The sequence below is a fragment of the Lepus europaeus genome, chromosome 9, assembly GCF_033115175.1.
Source record: "Lepus europaeus isolate LE1 chromosome 9, mLepTim1.pri, whole genome shotgun sequence".
Classification (NCBI taxonomy): domain Eukaryota; kingdom Metazoa; phylum Chordata; class Mammalia; order Lagomorpha; family Leporidae; genus Lepus; species Lepus europaeus.
Window position 1 is genome coordinate 21161077 of NC_084835.1, and position 15409 is coordinate 21176485.

The following is a 15409-nucleotide window of genomic DNA, read 5'->3' on the forward strand; positions in this document are numbered from 1 at the left end:
AGCCCTCTGTCTGTCTCTCCCATTCTCTAACTCTACCTTTCTTTCTTTCTTTTTCTTTTTTTTTGACAGGCAGAGACAGAGAGAAAGGTCTTCCTTTGCTGTTGGTTCACCCTCCAATGGCCGCCACGGCTGGCGCACCGCATTGATCCGAAGCCAGGAGCCAGGTGCTTCTCCTGGTCTCCCATGGGGTGCAGGGCCTGGCCTGGAAGAGGGGCAACCGAGACAGAATCCGGCGCCCCAACCAGGACTAGAACCCGGTGTGCTGGCGCTGCAGGTGGAGGATTAACCTATTGAGCCGCAGCACCGGCACCTTTCAAATACGTAAAATAAATCTTTAAAACAATAAAGAAGGAGCCGGAGAAAACCCTGGGCAGGGGTGGATTGGAGGAAGTGGGGGTGCTGGCAGGCATGCCCCGAAGCCTGTGGCATGGAAGGAACCAGCCCCAGTCAGCCCGGATGTGGGGCTGTGAGGTGAGTGTGTGTGGGGGGCCCAGGGGTGACTGGGGTAGTGAGCCCTGTGCCAGCAGCCATGGTGGCCTGTTCATGAACTCCAGCGTTGAGCCATGCATGGCCTTCCCCCTACACCCCCTAGTCTGGCAAATTAGGAGTCTGTGCTCTGCTCACCGCGCCCCGTGAGAGCTGAGGGCGTGAGCTCACCTGGCAGAGGGGCTGGCCTGGGAGGACGCCACCCTCAGACTGGACAGGAAGGAGCCGGACGCCAGCCATGTACGTGGCAGCTGCTCAGAGTGTCTGCTGGCTCAAGTCCTTTTGAAACGCAACTGTCAGGGACGCCCTATTCCCCCAACTCCACTCGGACCCAGGTCTGGGAAACCCCGTCACGCATCCTCCGATTCTTCCTGTCCAGAGGAGTCAAAGACAACGGCACTTTGAGTGTCATAGTGTTTATTTAAATCCTGAGGTTCACAAATATTTCTCAATAGTGTGGCAGACACTACGGGGTACAAGTTTCTCCCCCGGTGTGTGGCTGGGGTGCTGGTATTCCATGTGCTTCTGGGTAATTCTTTGGCAGGTAAGGAGGAGACGGGTTCCCGGCCCGCCTTCTCCTAAGGCCTCGAGAATGGAGCACTGATCAGCTAAAGTGCAATTGGACTGCGAAGCCTCACAGCTGAGGCCGGTGTCCCCGGCGAGCAAGGATCTCCGGGTGACACACGTCACGTGGTTCTGAGGGAGCCCTTGGACCAGATGCCCCTGAAATTTAACCACAGACTGTGATTTTACAAAAGTGCTTCAAAGGGAGAATCGTTTCCCTGGTTCCTTGGAAGAATTAGTGAGGTGCGAGGCACTCGCCCGAGGTCCTGCTGACGAGGGCTTTTTGAGTCCCCTAAGGCCGCACAGCTGGCTCAGTGGGGCTGCGCACAGGACCACACTCGGCCCTCAGCGCCGAGTGGCTTCCCTCTGCTTTCGCTCCCGGCATCTCTGAGCCGAGGATGGTCTCGTGGCCGCAAGAGTTCCCACGAGTGGAGTGACTGAGGTGGGACGCCCCTAAAATTGCTAGCAATGCACATGTAACAGGACCACCAAAGCCGGCCTGCGACTTCACCCCACAAGCGGATTTCTCATCGGGGCCAGAAGTGGCTCCGCCTCCTTGGGCGACCGCGGCAAGCGCTCGGGAACAACGTGGCCTGCACTTCTCACTTCTTCCTGTGGCTTGTTTCTGCTTCCCAAAGCCCGGGGGTCTGCGCTCCAGGTTCCTGCCCTCGCTCCAGCGGGCTTGCGTCACAAGGCGGGGAGCTCCGGGCAGCCGGAGGCAGCACTGGGATGGGGCTGGTGTTGGGGGAGCTGCACCGTCACGGGGCAGGGAGGGGCCGCTCCCCCGGGGCTCCCGGTGTCACTCAGTCCAGCGCGGTAGTTCTTGTGTCATCCGCATTTTTTTTTTTTTTAAAGTTATCTCAGCCCCCAGACTACAGTGAAGTTGGGAGCCTGTTTAATAACAGGAATGCTCGTCATGCAAGCCGCGCTTGGACTGGCCGGCACATTCTCTAGCTGCAAGGTGCACGGCCAACTTGGACCTGAACAGCAGACTGGGGGAGGTACACGCGGGCATCCAGCACGAGAAGTAAATACGCTCACGAAAGCACAGGGTCAGGCAGGGTCGGTGCCCGTGGGGCCCCCGGGCAGTCCCCTCAGGGCAGCGGCAAGGGCTTGCTCCACACAGGACGCTCAACCCCGGGGGTGCGGGTCTGCTGGAGGCGCGGGCTGGGCTGGCTTTGCTGGAGCCCCGTGTCCTTTAGGCTGTGAGGAGCAGCTGATGTCCATGACGGGGCTCAGAGGCCCTGGGCCCTTCCCAGGCCTCAGCTACTCTGGCTGCAGATGGTGGTGACGTCAGCACGGGCGTGCCCAGAGGACCCAAGGTATCCCGGGAAAGCCAGGCACCCAGACAGGCCTCTAGACAGCGCCGTGTTCCGTCAGTGTCCTCCTCCTGTGGCCCAGGCCGCCTGGGATTTCCCCAGCCCGAGGGCGGATGGAGTCCGAGCGAGGAGTCTGCTTCAAGGCCAGCCCGGCTGTGGCGGCGAGTCTCTTGGGGCCTGGCATCTTGTCCTGGGGCTGAGCGGGCCAGGCCTTGGCCAGCAGGGACAGTGGCTCCGGGGCTTTCCATCGGAGGCTGCTCCGAGGCACAGCCGTCCTCTGAGCCGGGCCATCTGAGGGGGTCTCTTCACCATTCCCTTGAACCTCGCTCTGGACGATGGAGTGAAGCTGGGGGAGGAGTCACAGGCCGCCTGGGAGGACAGTGGGGCCAAGTGCTCGGGTCCTCCCCTCCCCCCGGCCAGAGTGGGTTGCTCTGCTCACTGTGGGAGCACCTGGGCCTCTGCGGCCGAGGGGAGGAGGTGGGGGGAGGGGAAAGGAAGAGGAGCAGGGAGCAGGAAGGTGACCACACTGTCGTCAAGGAGAGGGAAAGCCAGGGCCCACTGCTCTCCGGGTGTCAGGTACAGGCTGAGCAGCAGGCGCTGGGCAGACGGGGCGTGGGGAATTGGGCAGGAGGGAGTGGGGACCACGAATAAATTATGCTTCTGTTTGCTGTCACTTGGGAGCCTCAGCGCGAAGCCCGGTTTTGGGTGTGGGCACACACGTCTGCAGGGAGCGGTGCTCCCGTGCGGCCGGACAGCCTGGCTGAGGGAAGGGCTTTGTAGGAGGGCAGAGTCGCCTGACAGCAGGGCCAGCAGGAGCGTGCGGCCCAGGCGCCCCAATGCTGCTGCAGGAGGCCGGCTGGGGTCTCTGGAGTGGTCTCCCCACCCCCGCCAGGCAGCCTGACTCCACAGCCCAAGGACACAACGGGGCAGCCACGGCGTCTGGCTCCTACTCACTGGGACGCCCGATCCTGGCGGGCTCAGCTGCGGTGGCACAACCCTCCCCAGGAGGGCCGGTAGCGTCCCTACACCCCACAGGTGGAGACGCGCCAGAAGCCCCCCGAGAGCCGGAGCTGAGGGCGGAGCTCGGGCGCACGGTCTTCCTGGGTTCTTTCTTCCCCTCCCCTTTCTGAGTGCAGTGTGACAGGTGAGAGCCAGCAGTTTCCTGTGCAGGAAGCGAGCGCCGTGCCGGCTACGGGAAGTCGCTTCCATCATAGATCACAGGCCGGTCAACTGTCAAGTGATAAAAGACTTTTTTGGAGACGAACCTGAGGAAACAGAAGCGGAAAGGGGGGGCGTCACCCTGAGGGCTGAGGGACCAGGGGTGGCGGCTGCCACGGGCCCCTACAGGTTTTGTGACCGGGCGCAGGTGCCAGAGGCCCCAGGGGGATCCTGACCCACTCCAGGGTGCCTGGGCCTCTGTGGGCCCCTTCCTGTCCCTCAGCAGGTGCTCTCCCTGCACAGCGGGGCTGGGGGTAGGGGTGGGGCGGGGGCAGGACATCCGCACAGACCTCCGGGTCTGGGTGCAGAACCGCCCTTTGGGGCACAGGCTGGGAACCCCCCGCCCTTCCCTACACACATGGCTGCTCCGAAGCTGGGACCACGCAGGGCAGCAGGCGGACGGGGCCCTGGGAGGAAGCATGTGCTGGAGGCTGGTGTGGGTTTCAAGACAAATCAGCATTCATGCCAGTTTGGCCTCCTAGGCTGTGTGCAGCTCAGAGGGCCCCAGAGATGACCCCCAGGGGCCAAGGTCAGAGTGATCACAGGGAGCCTGCCTGGGGTCTGGGATGGTGCCCTGGCCCTCATCACTCTCCTGGCTTCTGCCCAGCCACAGCAAGGCCCCGTGAGGCTTTGACAATACTCACTCTGCTGCTCAGAGGAAGAAACTGGGGCTCGACTACGCAGAACCCATGCCTCGCTGTGCCCAGCCCCCTCTCCTAACCACCGGCCCGTCCGGCTGGCCAGGAAGCTCTGGGTTTTGGGCCCCCGTCTGCAGGACAGCGGGCTGGGGCAGTGCTCACAGGCAGCCCTCTCGACGGGCCAGGCCTGCACCACAGTCTTGCCAACACCAGGCATTCCCCTAGGGGAATGCAGGGGAGGCTCATCCCCCCGCCTCTCCCGGGATGGACGCCCCGCCCCAGCCCAGGGAGTTGAAGGCCTGCAGGCAGTGAGGGGTGGCACAGCTTTTCCCTAGCGGGTCCTGTCCAGTTACTGTGCTAAGAGCCGAGTGCCATGCAGGGGAGGTGGCCAATGGCAGAGCGAATGCTTAGAGAGGGTGTGGCTGGGCACAGAGCAGACAGGTCTCTTTAAAGAGGCAGCTGTAACTAGGGGGCTACGCTGAAGCCAGGACACGGGCCTTGTCTCGTGCTCGTGGCAGATGCGTGGTCAGGGTGGGTCCTCTCTCAGGGCCCCATGCCTGCCCCACCTTCCTGACCGGTCTTCTCCTCGCCCTTCAATCCAGAAGCTTCCTCAGAGGCTGTTGCCACAGCCCGGCCAGGGGCTCTGCCTTGCCATCTCAGGCCTGCTGCTCCGGGGCTTCACCCTGGGTTCACGGCCCACTTCCTCCCTCCGTCATCCACGCAGCCCTTCCGCTGTGTTTCTGAGCCCCTTCTTGGGGCTGGGCCGTGAGGCTGACCAGAGAGGGGCAGAGGGCACACGGGTCAAAGGTCAGGCTCTGGGTCTTTGCCTCCTGCTTCCAACCTGGCTCCGTTGCAGCCGTGTGGCTTGGGAGTGTGTGGCACGAGGCGGTCTCTGCGGCATGGAGCGTGCCCGGAACGCACTCAGTGAGCGGGAAGGCCCTAATGCCCACGGCAAGCGTCTGTGCGGGAGCGGCCTGCTCACGAGCAGCTCGTGGCGAGCCAACAGCGGGTTCTTAGTGGCCGCTTGTGCTCCTAACAGGTGGCGGCGAGGCCCGGGGCTGCGGGGCCTACCTGGAGAAGGTGTTGTCGAAGATGAGCATGTAGATGCCCGGCGCGCGGACCTTCAGCTGGCCCTGGATGTTCTCCTTGTGCGAGTTGCAGCGCGTCGTGGGGATCAGCACCTGGGAGGAGGGCAGGGACGAGAACGCGTCACAGAGCTGGGAGGGGCCGAGAGGGGCCTCTGGGCCTCCGGGCAGACTCTTGACTTCGGGGAGGAGGCTAGCGCCCTCTGAGGCCACCCCTGGCAGTACGGGAGTGGGGTGGGGGGTCACCGCACAGCCTGAGTCTTTTGCAACAACGTGAATGGGGGAGGCTGCGGTACGACTTTCACCCAGAACCATGGTGGTCAGGCCCTCCCGGAGGGTCCGCCAGCCTCCCTCGGCCACAGTGGAGGAGGAGCCCCACCCCGGCCCCAGGAAGCTGGGGCTGCTGGAGGTAAAGTGCGTCTGCCGGCTGCTTCCAGATGATGCCAGCGCTGCCCCTTCCAGAACCTCCCAGGCCCCGTGGGAAGCTGGAGGGCTCACTCTGCCCGCGGCTGCGTGCCCTCTCCTGGCAGGGCCCCAGGACCCTTTCCTCTCCCCGAGCCTCAGCCTCAGCCCCCTGGTCACCCCCTGCCTTCTGTGGGAACGAGAAACTCCGGCCAGGAAACACTGTGTCTGGAGGACGGTGTGTGCTGGCCAGGGCCGGCCAGGTCTCGGGGTGGCCAGCCTCTTCCCCAGGCACGGGGTGTCCACCCGCTGACCAGCTCAGACACAGGCCCCATGTTAATATTGAAGCAGTAAGAGTGGATCAAAACTTAACTGAGTTTATCTTTCTTTTCCTGTTTTAAAGAAGCAACAGATGTCGAGCAGGTCTACCCAGGTCCTGAGCCCCGACACGGCGCTGGCCGCATGTGAGGGACCACACCCACATCTTAGCAACTCTGAGTGCCTAAGGTGGGAAACTGCCCCAAGCAGGCACGTTTATTCTTTTTGTATACATATATTTATAAAAAGATATTTGAAAGGCAGAGTTACAGATAAAGAAGGAAAGAGAGAGGCCGTCCACCTGCTGGTTCACACCAAATGGTTGCAATGGCTGGAGCTGGGCCAGGCTGAAGCCAGGAGCCAAGAACTTCTTCCAGATCTCCCACACAGGATTGGAAATGCAGCAGCCAGGACTCAGATTGGCGCCCACATGGGATGTGGGCATCTCAAGCTTAACCTGATACATCACAGTACCTGCCCTCCCCTAGCTTTCTGCTTGCACAGGAAAAGGGAACAAAAAACAGAGACAAACAGAAGGCAAAAGCAAGATGGCAACCTCAAACCTAGCCTCAACACGATCACACTCAGGGTGGACAGCCTTCACAGCCACGGCCAAGGTCACCAGACTGGGTATCAGCAACCCCACCCGACTAGAAATGCAATTTAAATATGAAGATACAAACAGGTTAGAAGTAAGTGATGTAAAAACGTGTACCATGCTAGCACATCAGACAAAAGAATGCTGAAATGCTGTTATTAGTATCAGATAAAGTAGATTTTATGGCAAAAAATATTGTCAGGGACAATTTCATAAGGACAAAGATGTGGGTTCATCAACAGGACAAATAATTCTAAACATTTACACCTGAAATGACAGAACTTGTAACCAGGAAACTGGCCAGCGCTGTGGTGTAGAAGGTGAAGCCTCTGCCTGCAGTGCCAGCATTCCATATGGGCGCTGGTTCGAGTCCTGGCTGCTCTACTTCCGATCCAGTTCCCTGCTAATGCGCCTGGGAAAGAAGTAGAAAATAGTCCAAGTCCTTGGGCCCCTGCACCTCCATGAGAGACCCAGATGAAGCTCTTGGCTCCTGGCTTTGGATTGGCCCAGCTCTGGTCATTGTGGCTATTTGGGGAGTGAACCAGTGGATGAGATCTTTCTCGCTCTTGCTCTCTCTCTTTCCCCTTATCTCTATGTATCTCTGTCTTTCAAATAAATAAATAAATTTAAAAACAAAAAGAAGAAAAGAAAACCAGGAAACAACCAGTGGTAGGACTGCGAGGAGAAACAGCCAAATTCACCACTGAGGGCGGGGTCTGCCACGCTCCTCTGCCGGTGACTGACGGGCAAGTGGACGTGGGCAGTGCTGTCTGCTCACCTGGCCCACAGGCAGGCACAGAACACTCTGCCCAGCAGCGGCAGGACACTGCCCTCCTTCAAGTACACCGAACATTGACCTGCGCAGACCACTCCAGGCCATCAAAACCACGACAACAAGACTCCAGATTTAAAAGGACTTAAGTGATATAACATGTCCTCTCACCACAATAGAATTCAACTAGAAATCATCAGCAGATCTCTGGAACATTCCCAAATATTTGGAAATGAAAACAACACACTTAAACCCATGGGTCAAAGAGAAACCGCAAGGCACAGGAGGGAGGGTGCGGCCACCCAGTGCCACTGTGCTGGTGACACACAACAGAACTGGTGCGGAGGGGGCACAGGACAGGCCCAGGGCCCGCGAGCAGGGAACAGCACGCCTGCACCCAGAGCGTGTGCAGCTGCAGGGAACAGGACAACCTGTGCCAAGCACCTGCTCCGAGCAGGGTGTGGCAGCCTCTCGTCCATGGAACCTCGTTTAGTTCTAACCTGTAATATGCCAGGTCCACGCAGGAGGCAGAATCCTGGGAGCCTGAGGGGTGGGTTTGTCTCTGGGGTCCCGAGCCTGGCCGATACTCCACACAGCAACTGACCGCTTGCTGTTAGCAGGGGCAGCTGTGCGCCCACCCTGCACACCTCCACGCTCACTACCTTGCTTATGGAGCGACAGCAGGAGCTCACTGGGGCAGGTGCAATGAGGAGGACATTTGCAAAATACATTACTGTGTGTTCTTTAAACTAACATTAGAGTCCATCTTAAAGACTGGTTCATTCCAGCTGCTGTTTCCCTATCAAGGATGGTCAAAATGCAAGATTTCCTCATTGTTTTTCCTGAATCAAAACATGAAGTCTAGCAGTGATGAACAAAGGCTCTGGTGTCAGGGTGGGCTTCCCTTGGTGCCCCCCAGCTGCCCCCACGCCTGGGCAGGTGATGTCCCGCTGTGTCTGCGAAGCAGCCCCAGCCCAGGTTCGCTCATCTCCCGACGGGTTCTGGGGCCCTGGGGCCCTGGCCAGAGCAAGGGTTCTGTGCCAAGTGAGAGAAGCCAGCTACAAGGTAGGCAAAGAGGCTTGCGGGCGGCTGCTAATGGCATGCACGGGGTTCCTGTGAGAGGGCGAAATGATCTGAGTGAGCCAGTGGCAATGGCCGCACATCTCTGTGACTACGCCTGCACATCTCTGTGACTATGCCCGCACAGCTCTGTGACTATGCCAGCAACCACCAGAGATACATTTTAGATGCAGGAAGTACTGCTGGGTGAGTGGTATCTCAACAACGCTATTCCTTTTGGGAAGTCTGGGGTCCTTGCTCTCAGTCTTGGTTGCTCCTCTGAGGCCCCCAGCTGGCGTCGAGCTTCTCTGGACACAGTGGGTCCCTGGGCAGCATCTGGCCCTGTCAGGCCAGCAGCCTATGTGGGGAGCTTTGCGTCCATGGTTCACTGTCTACTTCATCAGGTGCCTCCCCCAGGTTCACCATCTCTGGTCTCAGTGTTAAGGCCATGGCCGCTCGGGGATAGGGTGGCCCAGTGTGGGGAGTGTCTGCAGGTGCCACTGGTGGGGAGGCTGGCCTCGTGCTGTGCTGCTCTGTCCTCCTGTGCGCTCCCCCTCTGACCCATGTCCCCTTGCCTCACCTCACCTGCTGCTCCTCGTCCCTTCCTGTTAACATGGTCTTCCCTAGCAGCCGAGGGGCCTGCGCCCCGATTACTGTGCCCCAGGTGGGCTCGGCACCCTTCCCAGGTGTACCCACGGTGCCTGTGTCCCCCATCGTGACACTCACCCCTGGAACCACAGGTGTCTATTTGTTGGGGTCCTGTTCCAATGTCACTGTGAACTCTTCAAGCCCGGATCCATGCTGTCCCTTTCTCTCTCCACTCCCAGGGGGCCTATAGAGCCTAGCATGCGGCAGAGCCCAGTAAGTGGCTGTCAGTGGTGGCAAGTACGCACCATCCACCTGCTGCAATCCTGAGACCCGAGGGCCACAATCTGCAGAGCATTTGTCATTTCCTATAAGGCTCAGACAGGCGGGGGGCACACGGGAGTCCCTGGGACAGACACTGACATGTGCCTGGAAAAGCTCCGCTCGGGGACTTCAGGCAGACATAGCAGCTGCCCCCAGGCTCGCTGGTGACTGTGGGGTTGTGAAGGCAGATGACCTATAAAGGTCCTCGTCTGCCCCCTGGTGTCCACCGCGGGGAAGGACAGGGTCACCATAACCTCAGCCAGGTCCCAAGCAGGTCCTGATGCCCGGCGGAAGCACACGGGTTTGCCAGGGCTGTGAGGATTCCGTGGGTGAGGGACTGAGCAAGGGCAGAGGCCATGGCCCAGCCCTGCGTGGAGAGGAGGGCTGGCCGGGGCCGCGCTGCCTGGTTTCATTTCCTTCCCTCCCCATACTCACCAGCGTCTGGCTGGGCCCAGTGCTGGGTGGGCCTGGAGGACATGCAGGTGTGCAGTGAAGGTGCGTCTGGGAAGGTCTACACAGCGTGCTGCTCCTCTGAGCACCCCTGACAGGCACCTGGCCACACTGCCGCTGACCTGCCCGGCCCCGGCCGTTATTTTCCATCTCGGCTGTGATCTGGGACTGAGCCCAGCCTCACAGAGTGAGAAAGAGCCTTCCTGTGCCATGTCAGATGTGCTGACAACTCCACTCGGGGGGCCCGAGGAGGAGCCTTGGCCCACAGGCACCAGCGCCTGCCCCCTGGGTGAGGGTGCAGAACTGCTCAGACTGGGCTCCAAAGCCGGGTGCGTGGTGCTGGCTGTGGGTCTCCACAGGAAAAGAGGGGCAGAGACTTTACACACGCAGGACACGAGGGGGCTGGTGCTGTGGCGTAGCGGCTAAAGTCATTGCCTGCAGTGCCAGCATCCCATATGGGTGCCGGTTCGAGTCCCGTCTGCTCCAATTCTGATCCAGCTCTCTGCTGTGGCCTGCGAAAGTAGTGGAAGATGGCCCAAGACCTTGGGTCCTGCACCCATGTGGGAGGCCTGGAAGAAGCTCCTGGCTCCTGGCTTTGTCCTGGCTGTTGCGTGTATTTGGGAAGTGAAACAGTGGATGGAAGATTCTCTCTCTCTCTTTCTCCTTTCTCCTCTACTCCGTCACTCTGCCTTTCAAATAGGTAAATAAAATCTTAAAAAAAAAAAAGACATAAGACCCCGGGCCAACAAGACAAGGTGGAGTTAGCTCCCAGAGTGAGTTTGCAGAGGATGGGAGTAACAAAGTGAGCTCTACAGTCAGAAGGTTCTAAGGAGAGGGACAGTAGGATGCAAACAGTCCCACAGCCCTCTGTGCTGTGTGTTGCCCTGCCCTGCCCTCCTGCCGGGTGCCCTCAGCCTGGCTCTCTTGTCCTGCACCTTTCTGGTGTCTCAGCCCTGAGCCCCAAGGGCACTCGGTGGACCAAGCACACAGGGACTGACAGACGTTACTGCGAAGGCTCACAGGGCTCTGGCTGCACAGGCCTCCCCATCACTCTTCCCTGTCTCCATCCTCGCCAGCCTTGCAACACCGAGACTTCTGCAACCACACGACCAGCCCAGGAGCCACATCCAGCTGCAAGCCTGCACGGTGACTGCCCTGGCCAGCCTGTGCACCCGGAATGATTCAAATGCAACTTCTGCTTCCACCCGAGCCGGCTCTCCTTCCAGCACGCCTGTCGCAGAGACGCACGCGTGGACTTCAGACCCAGGCAGGGTCTCCCTCCCCTCCCCCCGTACTGAGTCAGCCACCTCCTGCTCTGGCTCCCAGCCCCTCGAACTACATCTGCGGTTATCAACCTGGGCTGCTTACCGGAACCACGGGGGGACGCCTGCATTCCACTCTGGGAGCTCTGATTGGAGGGCCTGGCGTGGGGTCTTCAAAGCTCTCTAGGGGTTCCTAATGCACAGTCAAGGTCAAGGACCGCAGTCCAGGCCCTGTGGACATTCCACGCCTGGCAGCACTTTTTGGTTTATGAACTGCTCTCTGCCCAACATCCCAAGAGACACTGCGGTTGTCTCTGCTGATGGCCTTGCAGGAATGCCGAGCAGCCTGAGCTAACAACCAGAGGCAGACAGGGCCCCACCTCCCGAGGTGGCCATTCCTGCCGCGCCCAGCTCTGTTAGAAATGACCCTTAGGCTGCGTCATCTGTACTCTGCTGGGTTCCACGTCCGGATCTCCCGCAAGCTCAGTCAGGGAGCGACCTCCACACGTTCAAACAGCACATCTGAGCCTCGGGGGCTTCCCTTCCCCGGGCTGGATCGGCCACAGGTGCGCTGCCTGCCCTGCAGGACGACGCAGTCTGCAACACGGCAGACAAGCCCTGCCCAGGCATCCTGCCCTGTGTGGCCGGGGCCCACAGCAGGGGCCGGCTTACCTTGCACTGATCCAGCGGTGTGTCCTCGGCCTCCCGGAAGACCACGCAGAAGGAGATGCTCTTGGGGTCGGAGGAGAACACCCAGCTGATGGTGAGGCCTGCCTCGGCTGTGGTGATGCAGATCAGGCTGTAGGTGCTGGATCTCACGAACAGCTCCCGGGGGCCCTCCCCGAAGCTGGCGAGCTCCTCCATGCTGAGAGGCAGTTTGATCCTGAAACGGAAGCAGAGGGATCTGAGCGGCTGGCAGTCGCTGACCAGGTTGCTGGGGACTTGGCGGTGGCTGCAGCCTTCGGAGGCTCCTGGAGGACAGCCTCAGACAAAGCTGACCACGATGCCTCACCACAGATGCGGGGTTCACTCTAACAGGTGTTTCCTGGGCGCTCAGTGTGTGCCTGGCACAGTCCCAGCCCCAAGGACCAGCACAGATGGGAATGAGGAGGGGAGCTGCCTGCCTGCACCCCCTGTGGACAGGAAGTGAGTGCCAAGCCTGCCCTGCTGCCCGATTTCTGCGTTCTATCTGCCTTTCACCTAACCTGTCCCCACCCCATCCTTCGGGAACTGTGGGCCCCGTGGTGGGGCTCCACGCAGGCACCGACCTCTTCTTATAGCCTCATGCTGGGCACATGGGTGCTTGGGTGGTTTGGGGAGAGAAGCTCCTTGGGGATCTTTTTTTTTTTTTTTTTTTTTAAAAGATTTACTTACTTATTTGAAAGGCAGAGTTAAAGAGAGAGAGAGAGAGAGAATGTTCCATCTGCTGGCTCACTTCCCAAATGGCCACAATGACTGGGGCTGGACCAGGTGGAAGCCGGGAGCCAGAAGCTTCTTATGGTTCTCCCACGGCAGGGACCAAGCACTTGGGCCATTTTCTACTGTCTTCCCAGCTGCATCAGCCAGGGGCTGAATTGGAAGTGGAGCAGCCAGGGCTCAAACTGGTAGCCATATGGGATGGGAGCACTGCAGGCTGAACCTGCTGTGCCACAGCGCCAGCCACCAGGGATCTAGCTCCCACTAGGTGGGTACAAGCCTCTTCCCGAAGTTTACAGTCCCTGGCAGTGACACCTCTGCTTCCGGGGCACCGGCCTCACTTGTCTGCCAAGGGCTTAGCTCCTTGTGCGTCCCAGTTCTTTGTCTGCAAAACAGAAACAAGCACGCCTGCCTCAGGACCCAGGTGCACAGTGCCTTCGCTCACGAACTGGAGGTGACCAGGACATCTGATGCTCCTGCCCTGAGCCACGGCTCGGCTCAATAGCGCCCCCTCTTGCACAGGGCAACCCCAGAGGCAGCAAGGCTGGCTCAAGATCTTGGGGACAGGATCTCCCTTGTAGGGCTGCGCCTTGGGAGTAGTGTGGCCTGGGGCAAGTCACTCCCACGGGGCCTCATTTCTTCAACTAAGAAATGGGAGCGTGGCGATCAGGGTGGGCTAGGCCCTCTGCCCAAGACTCTGTGTGCCACCACAATGGCTACATGAGGAGAGCATGACTGCTGCCATTCACAAAGCAGGAAACTCAAGATTCACAAAGATTGGGAAACTCAGTTCTGGTTTTTACAGGTCTGATTCAAAGCCATCACCTTTTTTTTTTTTTCTTTAAGAGATGTATTTATTTCTTTGAAAGGCACAGTTACAGAGAGATAGGGAGAGACAGAAGAGATATTTCATCCACTGGTTTACTCTCCAAATGGTCACAATAGCCAGGACTGGGCCAGACTTCCACTGCTTTCCCAGGCCCTTAGAAGGGCGCTGGATTGAAAATGGAGCAGCCAGTCCTCTTCTGATCCAGCTCTCTGCTATGGCCTGGGAAAGTAGTGGAAGATGGTCCAAGTGCTTGGGCCCCTGCACCTGCGTGGGAGACCTGGAAGAAGCTCCTGGTTTCTGGCTTTAGATTGGCCCAGCTCCGGCCCTTGTGGCCATTTATGGAGTGAACCTGTGAATGGTTCTCCATCTCTCCCTCTGTCTGTAATTCAACATCTCAAATAAATAAGGAAAATCTTAAAAAACATTTTTTAAAAAACCCTACATATATATATATATATATATATATATGTATATATAGTTTCCTTTTTTAAAGATTTATTTTATTTATTTGAATGACAGAGTTACAGAAAGAGGTAGAGACAGAGAGAGAGGTCTTCCATCTGCTGGTTCACTCTACAGATGGCTGCAACGACCGGAGCTGTGCCGATCTGAAGCCAGGATCCAGGAGCTTCTTCTGGGTCTCCCACATGGATGCAGGGGCCCAAGGACTTGGGTCATCTTCCACTGCTTTCCCAGGCCATAGCAGAGAGCTGGATTGGAAGAGCAGCAGCCAGGACTAGAACCGGCGCCCATATGGGATGCCAGCGCTTCAGGCCAAGGATTTAACCCACTGCGCCCACAGCTCCGGTCCCTATATATAGTTTCTTAAAAAAAAAAAAAAAGTTGAGCAGCCAGGACATGAACCAGTGCTCACATGGATCCCGGTGTTGCAGGCGGTGGCTTTACCCGCTGTGCCACAGTGCCGGCCCCAAAAGTTGTCACCTTTCTATTGCACCAAACTGCTTCTCATGGAGAAAATCTATTACTGTCCCCTTTAACACAGAGAGGGAAAACAAAGCTCAGAGAAGTTACTTTACGTGCTTAAGGCTGCACAGCAAGTAAGCAATGACACAGCGAGTTCTTTGTCTCCAAAGCTGTGAAGGCTGACGGAAATACCCCGCAAAGCTCTGCTAAGAGCAGTCATTCAACACTCCACAGAGCTCGAAGAGCAATCTACTCACTTCCGTGAGAATGTAATTCCATTCAACACTTCTCCATGTGTGAACTTCAGCTTTATTTCTAACTAGAAGCCCTTGCTACAATCTTCAGACCTCCGAGCACAGGCAGGGAGATTCCGACCACAGGGCACGCAGCGGGCGGGCAGACGCCCCATCGACGCTGTCACCAAACACCTGCTTGTGCCGCGGGTCTCCGTTACTTTCCTACGCACCATCCGTTCGGTGAGGACCTTACTCAGTCTCCCCAAAGGACACGCTCATCAAACCAATCAGGCGGCTGCCACCTATGCACAAAGCTAACTGGAACTCAAGCCCGCTGTCTGCACGCAAACCCTACCACGTGATCCAGAGATTCCAGTCCGGGTGAGCTCAGGGGCACCAACCAGTTTTCCAGGTCCTGAGCTAATTGCAACCTCTCACGTGTTGTCAGAGGTTCTGGAACTGCGCTTGCTAAACCCCAGTTTGTTGTGCATCTCTTGGAAAGGGGCAGGCAAACAGTGCCGAGGCACTGTCACTCCTGCACGAGGCCCCTGCTCAGCTGACCTTTCCTACACGTTCGTCTTATGCCACTCTGCAAGGGCTGCTTGGATTCTGTGTGTTTGGGTTATTTCTTAACTTCAGGACTTTTTTTCACATCCCTCTGTAGACGGTAAACTTTTTGAAAGTTTTATTATGAACAACTTCAAACATTTCCCTGCTCTTCTGCACTAAGTGCCAAGAGTAAAACAATTCAGCAATCGCAATGTAGGAAAGCGAAGGTGAGCTTCTTAGGGACCCAGGACTTGAGGAAAATCACACCAGGAAAACTGCCCCCTCGGGTCCCCTCCCTCATTTAATCCAAAACCACGCGTCACGCTAAAAACCAGGACAATCAGAGCTAAGAGGGAACACGCAATTGGCGGAGGC

At 58.2% G+C, this 15409-nt stretch overlaps 1 protein-coding gene across 1 annotated transcript in view; it reads right to left on the reverse strand.

The window, feature by feature from the left end:
* Positions 1 to 897: 897 nt before the first annotated feature.
* FYCO1 (FYVE and coiled-coil domain autophagy adaptor 1) overlaps positions 898 to 15409 on the reverse strand; it is a 76531-nt gene continuing 62019 nt past the window's right edge. The window contains exons 16-18 of the mRNA XM_062200705.1: positions 11753 to 11963; positions 5297 to 5406; positions 898 to 3634 (exon numbers count right to left, since the gene is read on the reverse strand). Of these exons, the coding sequence (XP_062056689.1) occupies positions 3559 to 3634; positions 5297 to 5406; positions 11753 to 11963 (397 nt within the window). The 3' untranslated portion in view covers positions 898 to 3558. The remainder of the gene's footprint in view (positions 3635 to 5296; positions 5407 to 11752; positions 11964 to 15409) is intronic.